Below are 18,927 nucleotides of genomic sequence, written 5' to 3' on the forward strand. Positions count from 1 at the left end.
TGCACGGAGGTTATCTCTGAAGGATAGAGTAAAAAAGGACGAAGATACAAAAATAAAGGAAAAGGTTTCAGATCTTTTCTGAATATACTTTCACCAATCCCGTTAGTCATTTTTGCTCCATTGATTGTTTGTCTTACGCACCGGGACCATGATCCGGATTTGCTTGAGAGTTACATCCGAAAGTTAAGAGAAGAAAAGGAGCAAACAAAAAAAGAAGATTGGTTGTTTGTCTTATCGCTGAATCGACCCCTCTGTTGATCCCAGTAATCCCAGTAAACGGTGACTGGTCAGTGTTGGGAGGAAAGCGACATTTGGAAAAGTAGCTGCATCGGAGACTGCCAGGGAACCATGATCAGGATCTTCCCGGATTTCAGCGTCCAGGTGACGGCTTCGGGAGTCGGTGGACCCGGGGTTGGAGGAGGAGGCGGCGGAGGCGGTGGGATGGGACCCCAGGTGGGTCGGGTCCCGGGAGCCACGAACGGGAATCAGCAGGGCGTGCAGGGAATCAGCGCCTACCAGCAAAGGTATGTCTGCAAGAAAAACGACCTGTAGAGTGAGAAAAAGAGTTCAATATAACATTTAGAAAAGTGCATACACACTTCAGGTAAAATACTTGTGTTCCTGAAATGTGATGCATGTTTCTGTGGTTTTACTAAAATAGATTAGATTTTTAAAACTGTGAAAACCTATTATAGGATTACCACAGACTCTCTTTAAGCATGGGACAGTTTTATGTGAAGATACAGTTGGGCATTTCTAACTCAGTGGTCACTTTTTGGTTTATTTGTAAGGTTTTATAATGAAGCAACACCATCAGTTGGCATTTAAAAGTACTAAAAAGCATCCTGCACCGTGAGTGAAACTGGACTGAATAATGTGAGGGTAAATGTTACAAAAAGGTGTTTTTTTTCCTCACTTATTTCCTGTCTAAGTGCAATTTATCCTGAAAAGAAAAGGAGAGCATGCTGACATGTATATCAATATCCACTGTTAGATTTGGGAATATCTGTGTGTGGGAAAAGGTGTATTTAGAGACAGCAAAGACGGAGCGACAGAGGAGAAAATGAAGACTCAGGTTGCAGGTGATTCAGTGGAAATAGAGGAGTGAAGTCCAGGTAATTATGTGGAAAAAAACTGGCACTAGGTTCTGCTAATTCAGTAGGAAACAGAGGAGGTAATTTGTCCGAAATAGGAGTGAGTTATTTCTGTTTAAAAGGAGAAATGTGTCGAGTGTTTCCCCGCTGGTCATGAAGCTGCGGCTCCTGCAGTCCAACCTGTTTTGTTGGGGGGGAAATTTCCTCCATCCGTTCCTGTTATTTCCTTATTTTCCCTCCAATCGGAATCTAAATGATTGCCTCCCCATCCGGCCGCTCAGTAGGGTTATTTTTTCTAATCATCTGGAGCTGTGGGGGGGCCCAAACACACCCCACACACACTTGTCTTATTACCCCGAAAAACTCTCTGCATTATGGAGTGGAGCTATGTGTGTGTAAAGTCTAAAAGCTGTGGGGAGCAAACACGACATAAATCACTGCCGGGGCCTCCGAGAGCGTCTCAAAGCAACAAATACGAGGAGAATAAGAGCTGATTGTTATTTAAAGCAGGGCTTCATGGGCCCCCATATGGGAGGGGATTTTTGGGGTAGTGGACCTTATGTTTGTGGCAACACCGGGGTGAGGATTAGTGCAGCAGTTTGACACGTCCTCTGATAATTCCTCCTGACATGAAACCCGCTGATTTAACTATGCCGTCATCTGGTCCTGTCAGAAGTCCTCAAGGACCCTTTGAGGCCCCTGCACCACAGTTTGAGAAGCCAGTTGAGGCCTAAACTTGAAGGTGAACTTCCCTAAGAAAGATTGTCTGGATTTCAAGCGTCCGTAGCGTCTAGTTTTTTTTTTTTACGACATCTTGTAGAATTTGGATCGTGTGTGATCATCGCTCGCCGCCGAGCTGCCCCTCTCCCCTCTCTCTATACATAATGTTTCCCCTGACAAACAGCTGGGAGCTAATATGTTTATACATTACGCTCCATTATCCACGTCGCCTCCGTTTGACTGCTCTCCGTAAGCAGTGCTGAGATGGAGAGAGACTGAGCAGCCGAACCTCGTCCGGGGAGAACACAGCGAGCACTTGTTTAAAAAAAATAAAATCACTCGAGAGCAGGTGCCGTCTTGCTCACATTTTGAGCGAAAACTGCTTCTGTGCATTCATAAAAACACTGAAACATCTTCAGATCTTATTTGTTTTGTGGGAAAATGAATGACGTAGGTGCAGTTCAGGGCCCAGAAGACGACTGCTGCTGGGGGTCAAACCTGTGACCTCTCTCGACAGCAACAGTGTTTATGGACCAAAACGCAGTGTCAGCTTTTTGCTTTTTAAAATATCACTTTCACACTCTGACGGATACGTTTGGAATAAGGGAAGCAGCAAAAACTAAACTCAGTTCAATAAAAGCTTGATTTGGATTTGGTGTTAGCCGTTTTTAAAGAGTGAGACGAGTCTGATTTTCTCCACTGCATCTGCTGTGAAGCTGCTGAACACAATGAGCCTCGATCACACGTTGACACCTTTTTTCTGAACACTTCACTGCGCCTGGTTGATCGGCAGGCGTTCAGCTCATGACGACGGCAGACTGGAGGTCACGCTTCCCCTCTCCTGTCTTTATTTTCTGCCACAGCACCGCCTGTAAACCTGTGTTTGTGTGGAGAATACCCAGCATGCCTTTGACCTTGACAGGTCATTGGTAAAGAGAGGGAGGCTTTTCAGCTTCCAGGGCTGCAGCCTGGGGGTTAATCACACAGCACACCGATTAGGTCACAATGAATTATACATTTAAAAAAAAAAAAGACAGGAATTTAAATGAATGTTCAGGAAAGAAAAAGATAGATATAAGAAACAGACGGGAGTTTCTGTTGGAGGATAATGAGCCATCGCTGACGTGAACACATCAAAGCCTGGGGGGAAATGTATTTCAGTGGTTGCAAATGTAAAAAGTGAGCGGTATAATTAGATTTTTACAAATGATTTGAGGAGTTTTGTTCATATTTAGAGGCTTATAGCAAACTCATGCATCCTCTTACATGACTGAGAGTCTGGAAATAATCTGCAGCAAGTTAGATCCTGATATTTGGATTTTAAAGTGAGACATTTGCTGTGATGTGTTTATTATTACAGTGAAGTGGGGAGGGTGGAGGGTGTGTGTGTGTGTGTGTGTGTGTGTGTGTGTGTGGAGGTGCAGAGACTGATTTATCCATCCAAATACATCAACCCCTCACACTGGTTGGTGATTTTTGTGATTGTTGAAAAATTGGATAATAACCCCGCGGTGCAACCTGTAATACAGGAAAGAGAGGGAGAATTAAATAAAAAAATAAACAACACACACACACACACACACACACACACACACACACACACACACACGCACACAAACTGGCTCCAACTGCAACTGAGTGGCGTTGTTGCGCCGGGGCTGGAGAAAATACCGGAGATGTGTGGTGTCCTTTTTTTTTTCTTCCTGTCAGCAGCCAGAGAAAGGGGGGGGGGGAATGCTCCGTGAAACCGCGGACACTTTGACCGCCCAGCGACGCTCCTCGGCGGGGATTTTAACCGGGATGTAGGCGCTGCAGCGGCGGCGAGGATGTGAAGATTTGACGCGCCTGTTTGGCTTTTTTTTTCCTCCAACGGAACGCAGGAAGGCAGGAAATTCTTCTGTAGTGCCAAAAAACCCCGAAGCTGCGTGGAGAGAGAGAGACAGCGGGATCTGAGAGGCATCCACCCCGGGTTCCCCCTCACTCCACTCGGCATGCCTCTGCTGCTGCAGCCCGCTCTTCGCCTCCACCGCCCGTTGTTTCCACGCTCCTGAAACGGCGGCGAGACTCACGCACAGCACGCACTCTCAAACACACACACACACACACACACACACACACACACACACACACACACACACACACACACACACACACACACACACACACACACACACACACACACACACTGACACGTTCACACACACGGACATGGCTTTGTCTTAACACACCGACCATGACGCATTGCTGTCAGGGTGGCTGCGGCTCCGCGTCCAAATACATCTGAGAGGAAAAAGAGGAAAGAAGAGAAAGTAAGAAATTGAAATAATTGTTGCAGGAAGATGGCGCCCACCAAGCCGAGCATCCAGCAGGACCCAACGCGGAGAGAACGGTAACGGGGCTTGGATTCTTGTTCCCGCACACACACGCACTCCTCCTGCCCTCTGCATGTTTACAGCTCTGCACACACCGCCGCCGCTTTGCGTTTTACCCTGAGCCTCAAGGTGTCAGGAGGACCGCTGGTACCCTTTCCCGAGGAGAGTCGAGATGTGCGTGTTTGTGAGTGTGTGTGTGGGTGTGTGTGTGTGTGTGACTGGGTAACAGGTCTGCTGGCTAACTGTTTGGAGATCACAGGACTGTCTTTGCTTTGCCTGCGGCTCTCTCCCCCCTCACACGGTGTGTTGTTGGGGAGCCATGCAGTGTGTGGACGCTCTGAGCCAGCTAGATGTGTGAGAGCGTCGAGGAAAAACATGTGCATCCATCGATGACATTTTGTGTGAGTGTGTGTGAGTGTGTGTGAATCAGAGGAATTAAGTTTTAAGGCTGTGCATGTATTCCACTGTGCAGGTCAATGTTGGCTGACCTGGGATTGACCTTTGAGCTGGTTCTCTGGCTCTGAAGGTGGGACTATGAATCACTGTGATTGTGTATGTAAACATGGTTCTGCTTAGTGCTCATACACCTGATATTTACTCACCCTACAGCACATAATGGGCACAATTGTCTCTGTTTTTGTCACCTGCTGAGGTGAATCTCAGTAGCTGGCCTCTTACTGTCACATTTAAATTTGATCAGTTTAGTTTACCTTAAATCTCAGTAAAGGACATGTTTGGACATCATTTCCTGCACAGGTATGACAGCATGTGCATTGCTTTCACCTGTTGATAGTGATGGTTATCACAGTGTCCTTTTTTTCAAACCAAACGACACATTAGATCACATTCTCCTGCGGGAATATATATTCTGTTTCATGTGACATCCATCATTTTCTCCATAAGGAACACGATCATCCTCCACCTGTTGATGAAAAGCAATCAGATTTATGCACGATATATTCCTTTCTCTTCTACTTTTCATCCAGTTGAATGGTTATTCTGCTCTGATAGACTTTTCCGGACTATATATTCTTATTATCTGTCAATTTTGACTTTGATTATATTGTATTTTCCGTGTTTAGTTGGCCTTTGGGGACTTGGTGGTAGCACATTTCACATTAATATTTCTACTTGTTGTTTCTACTCTGATATATTGGGCCTAGACGACATGTGGAGGAGTAATTTTCTCCGTGGGAATGCGTAGTCCTACAGCAATTGATTCAGAATCACATGAAATAGAGCTTTTTGTTCTTGGATTTCTGTGTATTTCAAAGGATAAAAGGGAATCTACTTTGGTTCCTGTGTTGACTCGGAGTCAGTGCACCCCTCTCTGTCTTTGAACGCAATAGGAGAATGTTTAGAAGCTGTTTGTTTTGAGTGTGAACAGGTGATGTTGTGCGTATGGATGGAGGGTGATGACACACGTGTTTTCCCCCTCTGTGTCACCTCTACTCTAACATCTGTTGTTATGAAGGAAAAAAGGTGCAGAGATAATTTAGTTCCAGCTCGCTGAGGTCGTCTCCCCGCTCGACCGGCCCTCGCTTGGCTCGTCGTGTTTCTGGCTTTTTATTTCACTCCGACATCCTCCTGTTTAACAACACCTGCTCCGACAGAACCGCAGCAGACAGGAATGTAAATGCTCACGCCGAGAAACATTTGTAAAGATGTGAGCGTTTGGCAAAATATCGTGGAAACTGTCCGGATTCCAAACGCTTGGTTCTGCTTTTCAGGCTTCCTCTTTGCCACGTTTTTTCTGCAGTGCTGTAATTATTTGGAAGGTTGTGTGTGTGTGTGTGTTTGTTTGCTCTTGAAAAAAAAGTGAAACTTACCCATCAGACAGCAGCCGTGATGGTGTTGCAGTTACTCTCTCACTGCAGCTCCGTTTTCTGACTCATATCTGATGGAAAAAAAACCTCTACTGATAATCACACTCCTTCATTTTCATCTGCATCGTACCCACACTTGTTGTTCCTATATATTGTTTGTAGCTTTACCCAAGAAAAGTAAACAGTATATCTCACAAAATCAAATCGTATGTATTCCACCTTATGTACTCTGGTTTATAGAGGACATATTATTTTAGTGTCTCTCCTGGGACATGTCTCCATGCTGTAATGTTCAGAAAGCTCTTTATGTTTCTCATGCTGCCTGTGCTGCAGCACCTTTTTTCACCCTCTGTCTGACACCAGAGCCCAGTCTGCTCTGATTGGTTAGCTGGACGGCTCTGTTGTGATTGGTCAACAGCTTAGCCTATCATGTCCAATGTGTTCGAGCGCTAGCCAATAGAAGCGTGAGTGATGTCACTGTGTTCCGGAAGTCAATAAAGGAGCCCAATGGAGGCGTTTCAGGCAGCAGAATAGGCCCCTTTAACCCAGTTATTGACCTCTTTGTCAACTTATAATTTTGATGAACCTTTTCTTTAGTCAATTTAATCAAAACCACAACCTTTTCCTAAACTTAAAGAAGTTAATCAACCTAAATAAGTGTTTTCTTGGGAAGACAGAAGAGATTTTAAAGAGAACAGATGTAACAAGGGGGCTTTGATTTGTTGGGGAAAGTAGTCTAACATTTTATAAGATATCATACTTCTTATCTGACTGGCATCTGGTTTTTGAAGACATAACTTTGTGTGTTTTAGCATGCTTTTGAACAACAGGAAACAGAAGCTTCAGGACAGCTAAAGCATTCCTCTAACTATGCGTGAAGGACATGACAATGATGTGATTCTAACGGCGTTACACACTCTGTTACGTCACGTGCACGAGTACAATATACAGTGGAGTATGACTGCAGTGAGATGGACCGGGTCAGAGCCGAGCAGCAGATTAACAGCCGGCTATTTGCATATGTGTGCTGTTAAAGAGCAGGGAGCGAGCGCTGGGGGGTCAGAGGTCAAATGTATAGAGCTGAAATTACACTTCACTGCTGTCCAGCCTTCACATCCACTGATTCTGCTACAAAGAGGTTTTTATCCGTTTAATTTGTCCCGAGCCGAGGAGGCAGGAAGCTCCGGGCTGACGGGAGGAAGTAGAATTCATGAGCGCAAGGCTTTATTATCTGATGTTACCCTGGCCTTTCTGCCTCGTCCGCTGAAGGTGAGACTTTCTCCGGTGGTTTTACAGCTCATAAAAGACTTTCCGTCCCTCTGACGGAGTCCAGAAGGAGACGAGACTCTGACGCTCTTGTCGGATTTAGGCAGAAACTGATTTTAGTGGGAGTTTCCAGATTAGTTGGCGTGTTTGTTTAGCTGGAAAACCAAAAAGAAGAATGTAATCACGGCCCAGTGAGGCAATGTTTTTGTCACCCGTTTTATTTCTGACAACAGTGTGTCCTAAACAAGCTCCTCCTGAGACTTTCAGATACAACTCTTGGACAGACTATGGATATACTCCATTTGCTTTTACCCAAAACACCAAACCTTTGCAGAGTGTTTGTCAAAAAAAGTTAAATCATTTTGTTATTTGGGCGGAAAACAAACGGGAGGTTCAGATCCTGACTGGATTTGATCAGCTTATCATCAAACTACCTGCTGCTTGTGTCTGTTTTTGGGGCAGAGAGCAGATTATGTGAGCTCAGGAAATGCATTTAATTGTAAACTGTTATAGTTACAGATCACGGACAGAATTAGTCTTTTTCTTTTTGTTAAAGTTTGGTCATTTCTCCTGAGTTATTTGCTAGGAAGCATGCAGAAACATGCAAGATTTTAATTTGGTAAAATGTGGTCAATTTCTTGAAGCTTGAGTTATCGAAACAGGTTATTTTTTAAAGCTTTTCTGACACCTTTTTTAACCCTTTTCAAAGACGTTGTAATGCATGAATTTAAAACACAATGAAACGCACCATGCTCAACTTTACCTGCAGTGGAATAATTTAATGATCCTCGGTATACATTTAAGGGTTTTTATGAGGAAACTAAAACCAGTAAACACCCTGTAACTCATCGTCTGGAGGAGTAACCCATCTCTAGACGGATTACCTCGTCTTGCTTTAAGGTTCTGGAAATATCAGCAACTTTAAGGAAGCTAATCTTTATATTTGTAGAACTTAACTCCAGTCAGATGATTTTGTTCGAGGTCTTTGGAGTTAGTGGGAGCACAACACGCACTCTGTAAAGCTACCGATGCTGTTGTGTTTCCAAAGCAGACACTTTCACTGGAAAATCTATTTTTCTGCAGCAGACTATCAAACCATAGGTGTGTCCTTGAATGCACCATGAAGACTCCTGCTTGTAACCGATGCTTGATAGGAAACCGAAAAAAAAGGTGATTAAATCCTTTATTGTGATGAATTATCTCTCTGCTGCGGGTCCTCTTGTCTGCTGCAAGCTGCTTTTCATAGAAGCAAACAGAACGCATTGGCTGCCTGCGAGGAAGGAGATCAATCTAAAAACTGATGGTTTGTTTAGGCAATAAAGTGTACAAATTTGTAGGTAATCCGTCTATTAATTTCTCCTCCTCGTCCATTCATCTTCTCCTCCCTCCAACGCTCCATTCTCCCACCATTCACTCCCACTGCCTCCATCCTTCCCTCCATCCATCTCTCCATCTGCTCTCCTCCCCCCCCTTCCACCCGGCTGTGTGTGTGTGTGTGTGTGTGTGTGTGTGTGTGTGTGTGTGTGTGTGTGTGTGTGTGTGTGTGTGTGTGTGTGTGTGTGTGTGTGTGTGTGTGTGTGTGTGTGTGTGTGTGTGTGTGTGTGGTGTGTGTGTGTGTGTGTGTGTGTGTGTGTGTGTGTGTGTGTGTGCGCTTCTGCTAAAGGCTGTCAGGCAGCAACAGCATTTTGGCTGAGCTGCTGTTTGTGGATCTATTTCTGGGGGCATTTCAGCGGCGATAGGCATCTGGAGGAGACCAAATTAATTTCCAGGTAGAGAGAGAGAGAGAGGAGGGAGAAAGGGGGTAGAAGGAAGAGGTGGAGGACAGACTTCATAGCTGACTGCACAAGTGCTCCCACTATCAGTACACTACAGCAGCTCTGGAGAGGGAGATGATGGAGAGAGGAAGACTGGACCGAGAGAGCCAGACAGAAACTGAGCAATAGTAGGGGGGGGGGGGGGGGGGTTGGGATATTTTTGGAGATTTGGACGACATTGTTTTTTTCAGCAAAGGTCCCAAAACAAAACACATTTACGATCAACGACAGCGCCCTCTAGTGGCCGTAGTGATGAAACGATGAAATCCACGCACTGAGTAATAGGATCAACGAGATTATGAAACACGGGAAAAACCTACAGGAGTGGATTGTTTAAACCGTACGTCCTTTTTTAAAACGCCGATTTCACTGGAATTTCAAATGATCGGAGGAAGATTTGTCTCAATGTAATTGGTTTGAGCGCACCGATACTCTACGGAAGAGGATAAGGGCCACGTGTGAACCGATCGGACAAAAAGTGTTTTTGTTTTTTTTAGTAAAACCTCAAACTCAAATGTCTGAGATTTGAGTCAGAATTCTGATTTTTGTTCTTAAGAATTCTCAGATTTTCCGAACCAAAATACAGCTCCGGAAAACAATGAGACACAAATTGTTCTTGAATCGTTATCTCTACATGTATGGCAGCCATTCCAGTGTCTGTTGAATTCCAGTGTCTGTTGAATTCCAGCACAGACACAAATTGTCAGTAGTTTAGAGGATACAAAAAAACAAAACCATTTCTTTTAACTCAAACACATGTCTTTAAATAATTAAACAAGAGAAAATGATCATTCTAAAGTGGTCTCTTAATTTTTTCCACGGCTGTATAATTATTCTAATCCCAAAAGTCTGATTTTTAATCTCAGTAGAGAGTGGAAATCCATATTAGTGGGAAAGACATGATGGATGACGGATGACGTAGAGACCGAGAGATTCAGAGTTGCAGAAAATGAGACGAAAAGACAAGAAATGCAAAGACACGAAAGTGATGTGGAATTAATGCAGAATAAAAACACACAGCAGAGATGGAGGAATAGAAGAAGGGAAGTGAGAATGAGAGACGGGATGTGATGTTGGAGTCACTCTTCCACTCACCGGCGGACGACTGTTGAATCAGACTCACCTCAGGCTGGATGAGAGGCTCTAAGTGCCCAGAGGAGAGCCTCCCCACAGGACCTGAACACAGGGAGTGTGTGTGTGTGTGTGTGTGTGTGTGTGTGTGTGTGTGTGTGTGTGTGTGTTTGAGATTATCCTATAGTCTAAGGCTGGTTGCAATTTCAATCCACGGACTTGAAACAATGTAAGGCCAGATAATAATGTGTTCAATATTCAACATGACAGTTACTTGCTTATTTTGACCCTTATTTTTATTTAGGAGTTATTTCCTTAAGTGTTGTTTGCTGAAAACAAAGTGCATAGCCTATTGCAAATATTTCTACAGATGTCTTGAATAACAACAAATGGAGACCAATTTCTGCAGCTTTGTTTGTTAAAACATACAAAAAGAAAACAGTTTGAAGGACATATTTCTACAAATTCCCTCGAATAACATCAAATACAGACCTTGAATTCCCTCTTGTTCTTGTTCTTCTTCTTCTTCTTCTTGCACAAGAAGGAATAAGGAAACTATAGCTACTATTCCTGGACAGGTACACATCATAACAATCGACACACAATCCATAAACCTCCCTCTAATGTTAGAATCTGTCCTCCGCAATTTAAAAGCAGAGAGAAAGGACGGAGAGGGGGAGAGAAGCTGTGGGAGAATGGAGGCCTGTGGTGGTGCTTGAGTTGGCGAACTTTCAGAAACAACAGAAAAACCACAAAGCACAGAGTTGGCTTTGTCTCCAAAACACCCTCCCTCCTCTCCTCCCCTCCCTCCCTTTCTCCCCAGGGGCGAAATAACACAATAAAATGTCCCATTACCGCGTCCTGATGACGAGCGACACAGAGAACCACAGAGAGAGAGGCTGCTCTGAGGGTTTGGCAGCTGCTTGGCGGTTTGCTGGTTCTCGTGGAGCAGCGAGAGTTTGATCGACGTGAAGAAACACTTTAAGTTTTGTTTTAAACGCGGAGTTTCCGTCCCACTTCCCTGTGTGATTTCACCAGATTGGTTTTGTCCATGTAAACACGGTTATCAGAGGGGGGGGAACATAAACAAAAAAAAGGAAACAGTGGGCTTATGTGTTGACTGAAAATTGCTTTCCTTTTCAAACTGAATTTACATTTGTCTTTGGGAGAGGAAATGCATGGAAAACGTCTCCGGCCGTGCGGTAATTGAGCCTCGGCGGCAGCAGCGTTGTTACCAAATAACAATGTGTAAATTTGCTGAACGCCACTCTGACACACTCTGGTTTTTGTCCCAGATGGAGAAATGTATAAAAATGTAAATGACGCTGCACACAACATTTTTCAGGGGCTGGAAAAGTGTAGCGCAAACATGTTGTTAGTGACGTTTCCTTTATTTGACATAAACAAATCCCGCTGCCTTTTCTATATAACAACACGTTCCGAACTCTGCGTTGTTTCTGGAAGATAGATTCATATATTTTGGTCCAAAGGCTGTTTATTTCTGGTTGATGCGTCTTGCATTTCTCTGGTTTAAAAACAACGACGTTCAGCTTTAGATGAGCTGCTGTGTTCGTCTTTCGGCAACACATATGTTTACACGGTAGATTTGAGTCAGTATTGTTTAGGCTATTGTTTATTATGGGCTGTATTTTTAATAATTACAGTTGTCAACCTGACATTGAGTTGTGTTTCCTCAATAAACGTTGTGTGATGGTCCCTTGAATATATTCGTTTGAATTTGTTTAAATCAGACGACAAAACATCGGCTTCTCTCCTCCTTTATTTTGTATTCTTCATCTCTCCTTTTCATTCCTGTGTCCCGCTGTTTTATTTTCTTCTCCTCTCCTCCCCCTTTCTCTCCTCTCCCCTCTTGTCTCTCCTCTCCTCTCTTTTCTCTCTTCTCCTCTCCTCTCTTGTCACTCCTCTCCTCCTTCTCCTCTCCTCTCCGTCTTGTCTCCCCTCTCCTATCCTCTCCTCTCTTGTCTATACTCTCTCCTTCTCCTCTCCTCTCCGTCTTGTCTCTCTCCTCCCCTCTTGTCTCTCCTCTCCTCTCTCCCCTCTTCCTCCTCCCTCTCCTCCCCCCTCATCTCTCCTCCCTCTCCTCTCCTCTCTTATCCACTCCTCCCTCTCCCTCCCCCCCCTTGTCTCCCCTCTCCTCTTGTAGACAGAGGATGTAATCAGCTCAGAGCTGCTGACTCGGCAGCTTCCCACCTCAGGACCAATATCTACCTGTCCTTGAAAACACACACTTCAATTATACTATACCTTAGATTGGTTAAACACACACACACACACACACACACACACACACACACACACACACACACACACACACACACACACACACACACACACACACACACACACACACACACACACACACACACACACCTCCTTCTTTATAACCCTTCCCCATTTTTGTATTATTTCTTCTTCTCTTTCTCATGCTCCCGTTCCTCTTTCTCTCGTATTCCCGCTCTTTTGTTCTCGTCTCTCTCCCTGTTTTTAACACTTTTTACTGCATTGGCTTTTTCTTTTAACTTCTCGCTCTACAATCCCTCTCTCTTCTCTCAGCCCCCCTCACCTTTATCATTTCCCCTCTCCTGACCCCTCTCTCTCTCTGCTCAGCCTCTGGTAATGATGGAAGGGAGGGAAGAGAGGTGTATTCAGGTTCTTCAAACCCTTTGGAGTCAACATTAAGGGTTTAAAGGGGCCCTATTTTGCTCATTTTTAATTTCAATTCAGTATTTTCTGTCTCTCCTGGGACATGTCTCCCTGCTTTAATGTTCTAAAGCTCTTTATTTCTCTCATACTGCCTGTGCTGCTGCTCCTCTCTTCACCCTCTGTCTGAAACCAGAGCTCAGTCTGCTCTGATTGATTAGCTGGCCAGCTCTGTTGTGTTTGGTCAACCTGCTCATAGAGATGTCCCGCCAATGGAAGCGCGAGTGTTCTGTGGTGATGACATCATGTTCTGGAACTTTGGGATTTGAGCCTTTGCAAGCCGTTCACATGCACCAAAAGATCTATTGTAGTTTTTTATTGACGAGTAACAATTAGATTCTATGAAGCTGCATCGACAGGTTCCTAGTTTTTGGAAGCTCTGTCCCCCCTTCGTCACCACGAAGAACATCATTTAGTTAAAACTCAACTCTTTGTTGTGTGTGTGTGTGTGTGTGTGTGTGTGTGTGTGTGTGTGTGTGTGTGTGTGTGTGTGTGTGTGTGTGTGTGTGTGTGTGTGTGTGTGTTTGTGTGTGTCCAGCAGTTAAACCAGGTGCTGGAACATGTAGATTAGCCAGCTGCTCGCATTGTTGCATCAATCCCAGGAGGAATTATTTGCAGATTAATCGTGTGTGTATGTGTGTGTGTGTGTGTGTGTGTGTGTGTGTGTGTGTGTGTGTCCAGTTGCCAGGACATGTGTTGTGGTGTGATGATGATCTGTTGTTACTCTCTCACTTTGTCTTGTGTGTTTGATACCACCTTGTGTGTGTGTTTTTTCTCCACCATGAAATATCCATCACTCCTCCTCCTGTTCTTCCTCATCTCCTCTCCTCTGCTCTCATTACCTCCCCTCGCCTCCTCAACCCGGTTCGCTCACCTGTTTCGCCCCTGTATGCAGGAGGGAGACCCGAGGGTGAAATGACTATTGATTATTCTCTGTTAGACAGAGCAGGGGGGGAGATGGGGGAGGACAGAGGGGGACACCCAAGTCAGAAGGATAAGTGATGCATAAAAGATTGCACTCAAGACAATTGTGTTGTGTAGTTTGCTTTTGATTCAATACCACGTTCACTGCCTTAAATTATCCCTAGTGTGGATTCATCCGCCGCTGAAAATAGTCCCCAATAAATATAGCATTTCTTCATCATCTTTTCTCCACACGCACAAACTGTGTGTGTGCGTGCACGAGCGCGTCTGAATCGCTCAACCCGCTGAGCGATACATGGTGACATTTCAGAAAAAAGACTCAACCTCATGCTGATCAGAGACGAGTGCTCTTCAAAGAGCTTACACACACACACACACACACACACACACACACACACACACACACACACACACACACACACACACACACACACACACACACACACACACACACACACACTGCTATTTGTTATTAAGCTTTAGTATTATGAGTAAAAAAGATAGCCTTCACTTTATACAAAATATCCAAGTATTTTAGTGACATTTCACACCGCTGTCTGGCAGCTCTGTTTGGCCTTTATTGGGAATTTGAACCGACAACTTTATTGACAAAAGCGTCTCTGTCACCTTCAGGTTTGCCCATCCCCCCCCTCATCTTATCGTGGTCTTTGTTGTTGTTGCTGCTCCTCCATGATGGATCTCCTGCGTGTAATTTCATGCACGTGTCCTCCCGTTATTGATGTCTGTACTTATTCACCCACTTGACTCCTGCCCTCCTCTCTCTCTCTCACACACACACACACACACACACACACACACACACACACACACACACACAGACAGGCCACAGGCAGCGCTGTGAATCCTCATTGTGTCTCTGTGACCTTATTCCCAGACGCTTCCTCGTCGTCTCACCGTGAATTCCAATAAAGTTTGAATTTATTCAAAGTCTGCAGTTTTTCATTTTTTTAAAAACTTGTTTGCCCTGCAGCGGTGACATTTGAACTTTTTGGCTTCAAATAACAATAGAGAAAGTCACTCTCAGTCATCCAACAACAGAATGAGGGTGAGGTTTGTTTTTAGTCACAGAAAACACCACAGGAATCCCAAATTACAACACAGGTTTTTGATTATGCTGCAAAGTAAACTACTTTGACTGTCATAACTTAACCAAAAAGGTGACAGGTGAGATCAAGTCTTTAATTGTGTTGTATTAAGAGGACTTGAATACACAAAGCATCTTATCTAGCTCATGCTTTCATCCAAAGCGACAAACTTAATCCTCGTAGACATGCCTTCAGGAGCCATTTGGGGTTAGGAATGTCGCCCAAGAGAGGTTGACTGCTGGGCATTGGAACGAACCACTGACCCAGAGACAGTTGGGAATGTTATTCTGATTCATTCAGATTAGCTAGGAAGTAGACTTCAAGAATGAGGAGTAAAGCTGGAATTATACTTCTGCAGAGATGCTCATACATGTTGCTTAAAGCTACATAGAGACAGATGTGCTATGGGTAACTGTAACCTGGGCATCATGCACATGGTTTAGTCCAACATCCTTTGGATATGTGTTCTGTTTCTTTCAGGTATTCGATGTGCATTACAGCCAAGTACTGACACATATGATCTTTAGCAGGGCAGAGGAGTTTAATATCCTTTTTAATGCACTTATATGTTTGTCAATCTTGTCTTTTATAGCCCTTTGGATGAATTCAAACTCTTGGGTTTTGTTGGAAAGTGTTGCAGCTAAGTGAGTAAGACATTTGTACATATGGTCGCCAAAGCAGACTAGAAATGAACCACTTTTAATCTTTTCTGACCTAAACTGCGATTCTGAGATGTGTTTTAACCATGACTCTGCAGTTTTTCAACGTCTTAACCAATCAATGTGAGGATAGGTCATCATGACAATCCTACCTGGTGTTAGGACTCAAAATCTCTTTGGATAAATGTCTTTAACATCACAAAAAGACCACACATGCATCCCATCATGCATCATTTGGTCACTTTCACATGAGCAGATTGAGAAATTAGACAGTATTCCTGCTCCGTATTTTGTCAGTGTTTCTGCGGAGAACATCAGATGATCCGAAGTCATCTCATGAATAAAATATTAAGTATGTTTGAGCTCGAACAGAAGCTCCATAATTTCCAGCTGATGTTTCCATTTTCTGTTTTATAAAACTGCGAGATTAAGATTCAGGATTCGACGCTGGACAGAAGCGGCCCTTCATGCGTGAAGGAAAAGGAAAATGTAAATGTGTGTGTTTGGCTCGATGTACAGTATCATCTCTGCTGGAAACCTTTCATCTCCTTGAATCATCCTCCTTGTTTCTGATCAGGTTTTCTAATTATCAATTAAAAGTGAGTCAGAAATTATGGGAAAAAAATGAAATGACTTATATTACTATATTTTTTGATACCAAAGCCCGTATCCATTTATTTATTACTCTGTGATATAATGCAGTGTGTGCCAAGGTGTGTGTGTGGTGTTACCGATTTAAGTTTGTGTGTGTGTGTGTGTGTGTGTGTGAGGTCACTGTGGCGGGGGGGGGAGATGGGCCGGCGAGGTGACGCTCTGAGCTCTGTAGTGGAACAAATTGAAAGCCAAGCTAGTATCAATCACTGTGAAGCTATACTTAATTGTCCCCGACACACACACACACACACACACACACACACACACACACACACACACACACACACACACACACACACACACACACACACACACACACACACACACACACACACACACACACACACACACACACACACAGGGGGGAAAAAAACGTGTGGTAATGAATTCTTTAACACTGTTCTTTATTGGACAAGAGGAGACCAGGAATGTGAAAGAAGAAAAACAGAGAGAGTTAGTCTCGTTGTTTTATCTAATTTGATAAAGTATTCATATAATTGTCCAAAAATATATATTAAAAATGATTATGGTGCGTTGTTTTTATCTGTAGTGCACAATAAGTCCTTAAAAATACCTTTGGTAGGTCGGGACTTCTTTGCAGCACTACAATTCATCCTTTCAAATTATAATATAACATATATTTCTCGAGCATAAATGGCACGTACTGCACTTTTGATAATGCACAAGTCCATATTATGATTCAAAGAAACCTTTGTATAATTAAAGATGAAGTTTATCTGACTCATCCCACATCCTGCTGCCCAATAATACTAGAGCGCCAAAGAGTTGCTGAAAGTAGTCCCCATAAATCACACAAACGACACTACACAGATGTTTTAGGAAATGAATCCGCGTTTAAAAAATGTGCAATAATTATTTGTGATTTTTGGAGCAAAGATGTCTTCACCTTTAGAAAAATGTATACAGACGCCACAAATTAAAGACAAAAGTAACAATTGAACTCCTTTTGAAATGCCGATCATATTCGTCTTTAATTTCTGTCTCTCTGAAACACACACACACACACACACACACACACACACACACACACACACACACACACACACACACACACACACACACACACACACACACACACACACACACGCTCTCTCTTTGTGTTTATTGGCAGCATATGCTTTTCTGCGTTTGGCCAAATTAAAGGGAGATTCCATTAATTTTTCAGCGCGGCTCCTCGGCCCGTCGAGGTGAATTTGCATTTCTATCTCAGCAGCTTAGCGGATGCTCGTTAAAAAACAGAAATGCTGAAATTGTAAATTGCTGAAAGTTTTTTCTTCTTCTTCTTCTTCAGAAAATCAAAGTGCAGTCACTCACAGTTCCCCGCCCCCCCCACACACACACATACACAAACACATTTAGGTTCACGTGGCATTATCCACAAACACATGCGTGCAAATACTGAAACTTCTGCAGAACATATGCATCCACACACACACACCTCACACACTCCTCGTCCCTATGTGTGTGTGTGTGTGTGCACAGGCATCCCTATAGGTGTGTGTTGTTGTTAATTGGAGTGTGAGGTCCATGACAGCTATCAGCGGCTCATTCACTACATTAATGAGAATGATAGCAGCTTTAAAAAGACTGTTCCACACTCTGACCAAACTCATTAACACCAGCTCGCATTTAAATACTCCCCGCTCCTCTTCCTCTTCTTCATCCTCCCTCTCTTTCTTGTTTTTTATGGCTGTTTCCACTTCCTGTTCCTCTGTACTCTCTCCATCTCTTCCTGTCTGTACATCTCTTCATCCTTTAATGTCTTCTACTGTACAGAAACATTCCTCCTCCCCTCTCTACATTAATTCAAGTTCAATCCCTTCTCTGTCCTTCCTTGCTTCCTCTCCTTTGTTCCTTCCTGTTCCCTCTCCCTTTATTCGTTCTCTCTGATTCTGACACTTTAACTCAGTGTATCTGCAGAGTATGGATCTCCTGTCAGTGCTAAATATATCCCAACTTTAAAAGCAAGGCAGGGGAACTTGTGAAGCATCTTTCAACCAATAATTCAAAATGCTTTACCAGAGACATGTTAGGCATTTAGAAGATAAAACAAGGCAATATATTCATTGTAATAGGAGCCGTTTCCTTTGGAAGCATAGCAGACAGGGGGGAGTCTGTGGGAGAGAAACTCTCTCTGGAGGGAACACAGGGATTGCAGCCTTTGGAGACCATTTACATGCACTAAAATGCATAAAGAACACTACAGGAAAACAAAATCCCCCCAAAAGAGAATAATTTAATAGATCAGTTTTGAGGCAATACCAGTCAGAGTGTAAGACTCAGTTGAAAGGCTGGAGTTTAAGTGGTGTGTGTTATTCCTAAACGGATGAAAATGAGTTTTTTTCTCACTTTTGCATCAGAATGGGGAACTTCTTGATGCTTTTTGCATGAAACCCGTAATCATCTGCAGCTATCACCTCTCTTTGTGACTTCTTGGAGCATAATGACCTCTATTTGTTTACATGTTGGCTTTATTGTGCAAGTGTAGAAAAGCTGTCCCTCTTTTCATGTTGAGGTGTTGTTTAGACACAACGTCGTATCTCCAAAGCTAACGTAATTGAAATGAAACATAAACAGAGACCTGAATATGGTTTTATTTTGTCATTTACGACTGAGAAACAAGCCGGTCGGAGTTCTGCAGTTTGAACTTTACAGTGAAAACACTGCAGCAGCCTGTAT

The 18,927-nt window shown here is 43.6% G+C and overlaps 1 protein-coding gene across 1 annotated transcript in view; it reads left to right on the forward strand.

Moving 5' to 3' along the window:
• The first annotated feature begins 348 nt into the window (after positions 1 to 348).
• Positions 349 to 18,927, forward strand: part of LOC134882005 (neuronal PAS domain-containing protein 3) — a 252,374-nt gene continuing 233,795 nt past the window's right edge. Inside the window, exon 1 of the mRNA XM_063909647.1 lies at positions 349 to 524. Within this exon, the coding sequence (XP_063765717.1) occupies positions 349 to 524 (176 nt within the window). The remainder of the gene's footprint in view (positions 525 to 18,927) is intronic.

This window comes from Eleginops maclovinus, chromosome 19, assembly GCF_036324505.1.
Source record: "Eleginops maclovinus isolate JMC-PN-2008 ecotype Puerto Natales chromosome 19, JC_Emac_rtc_rv5, whole genome shotgun sequence".
NCBI lineage: Eukaryota > Metazoa > Chordata > Actinopteri > Perciformes > Eleginopidae > Eleginops > Eleginops maclovinus.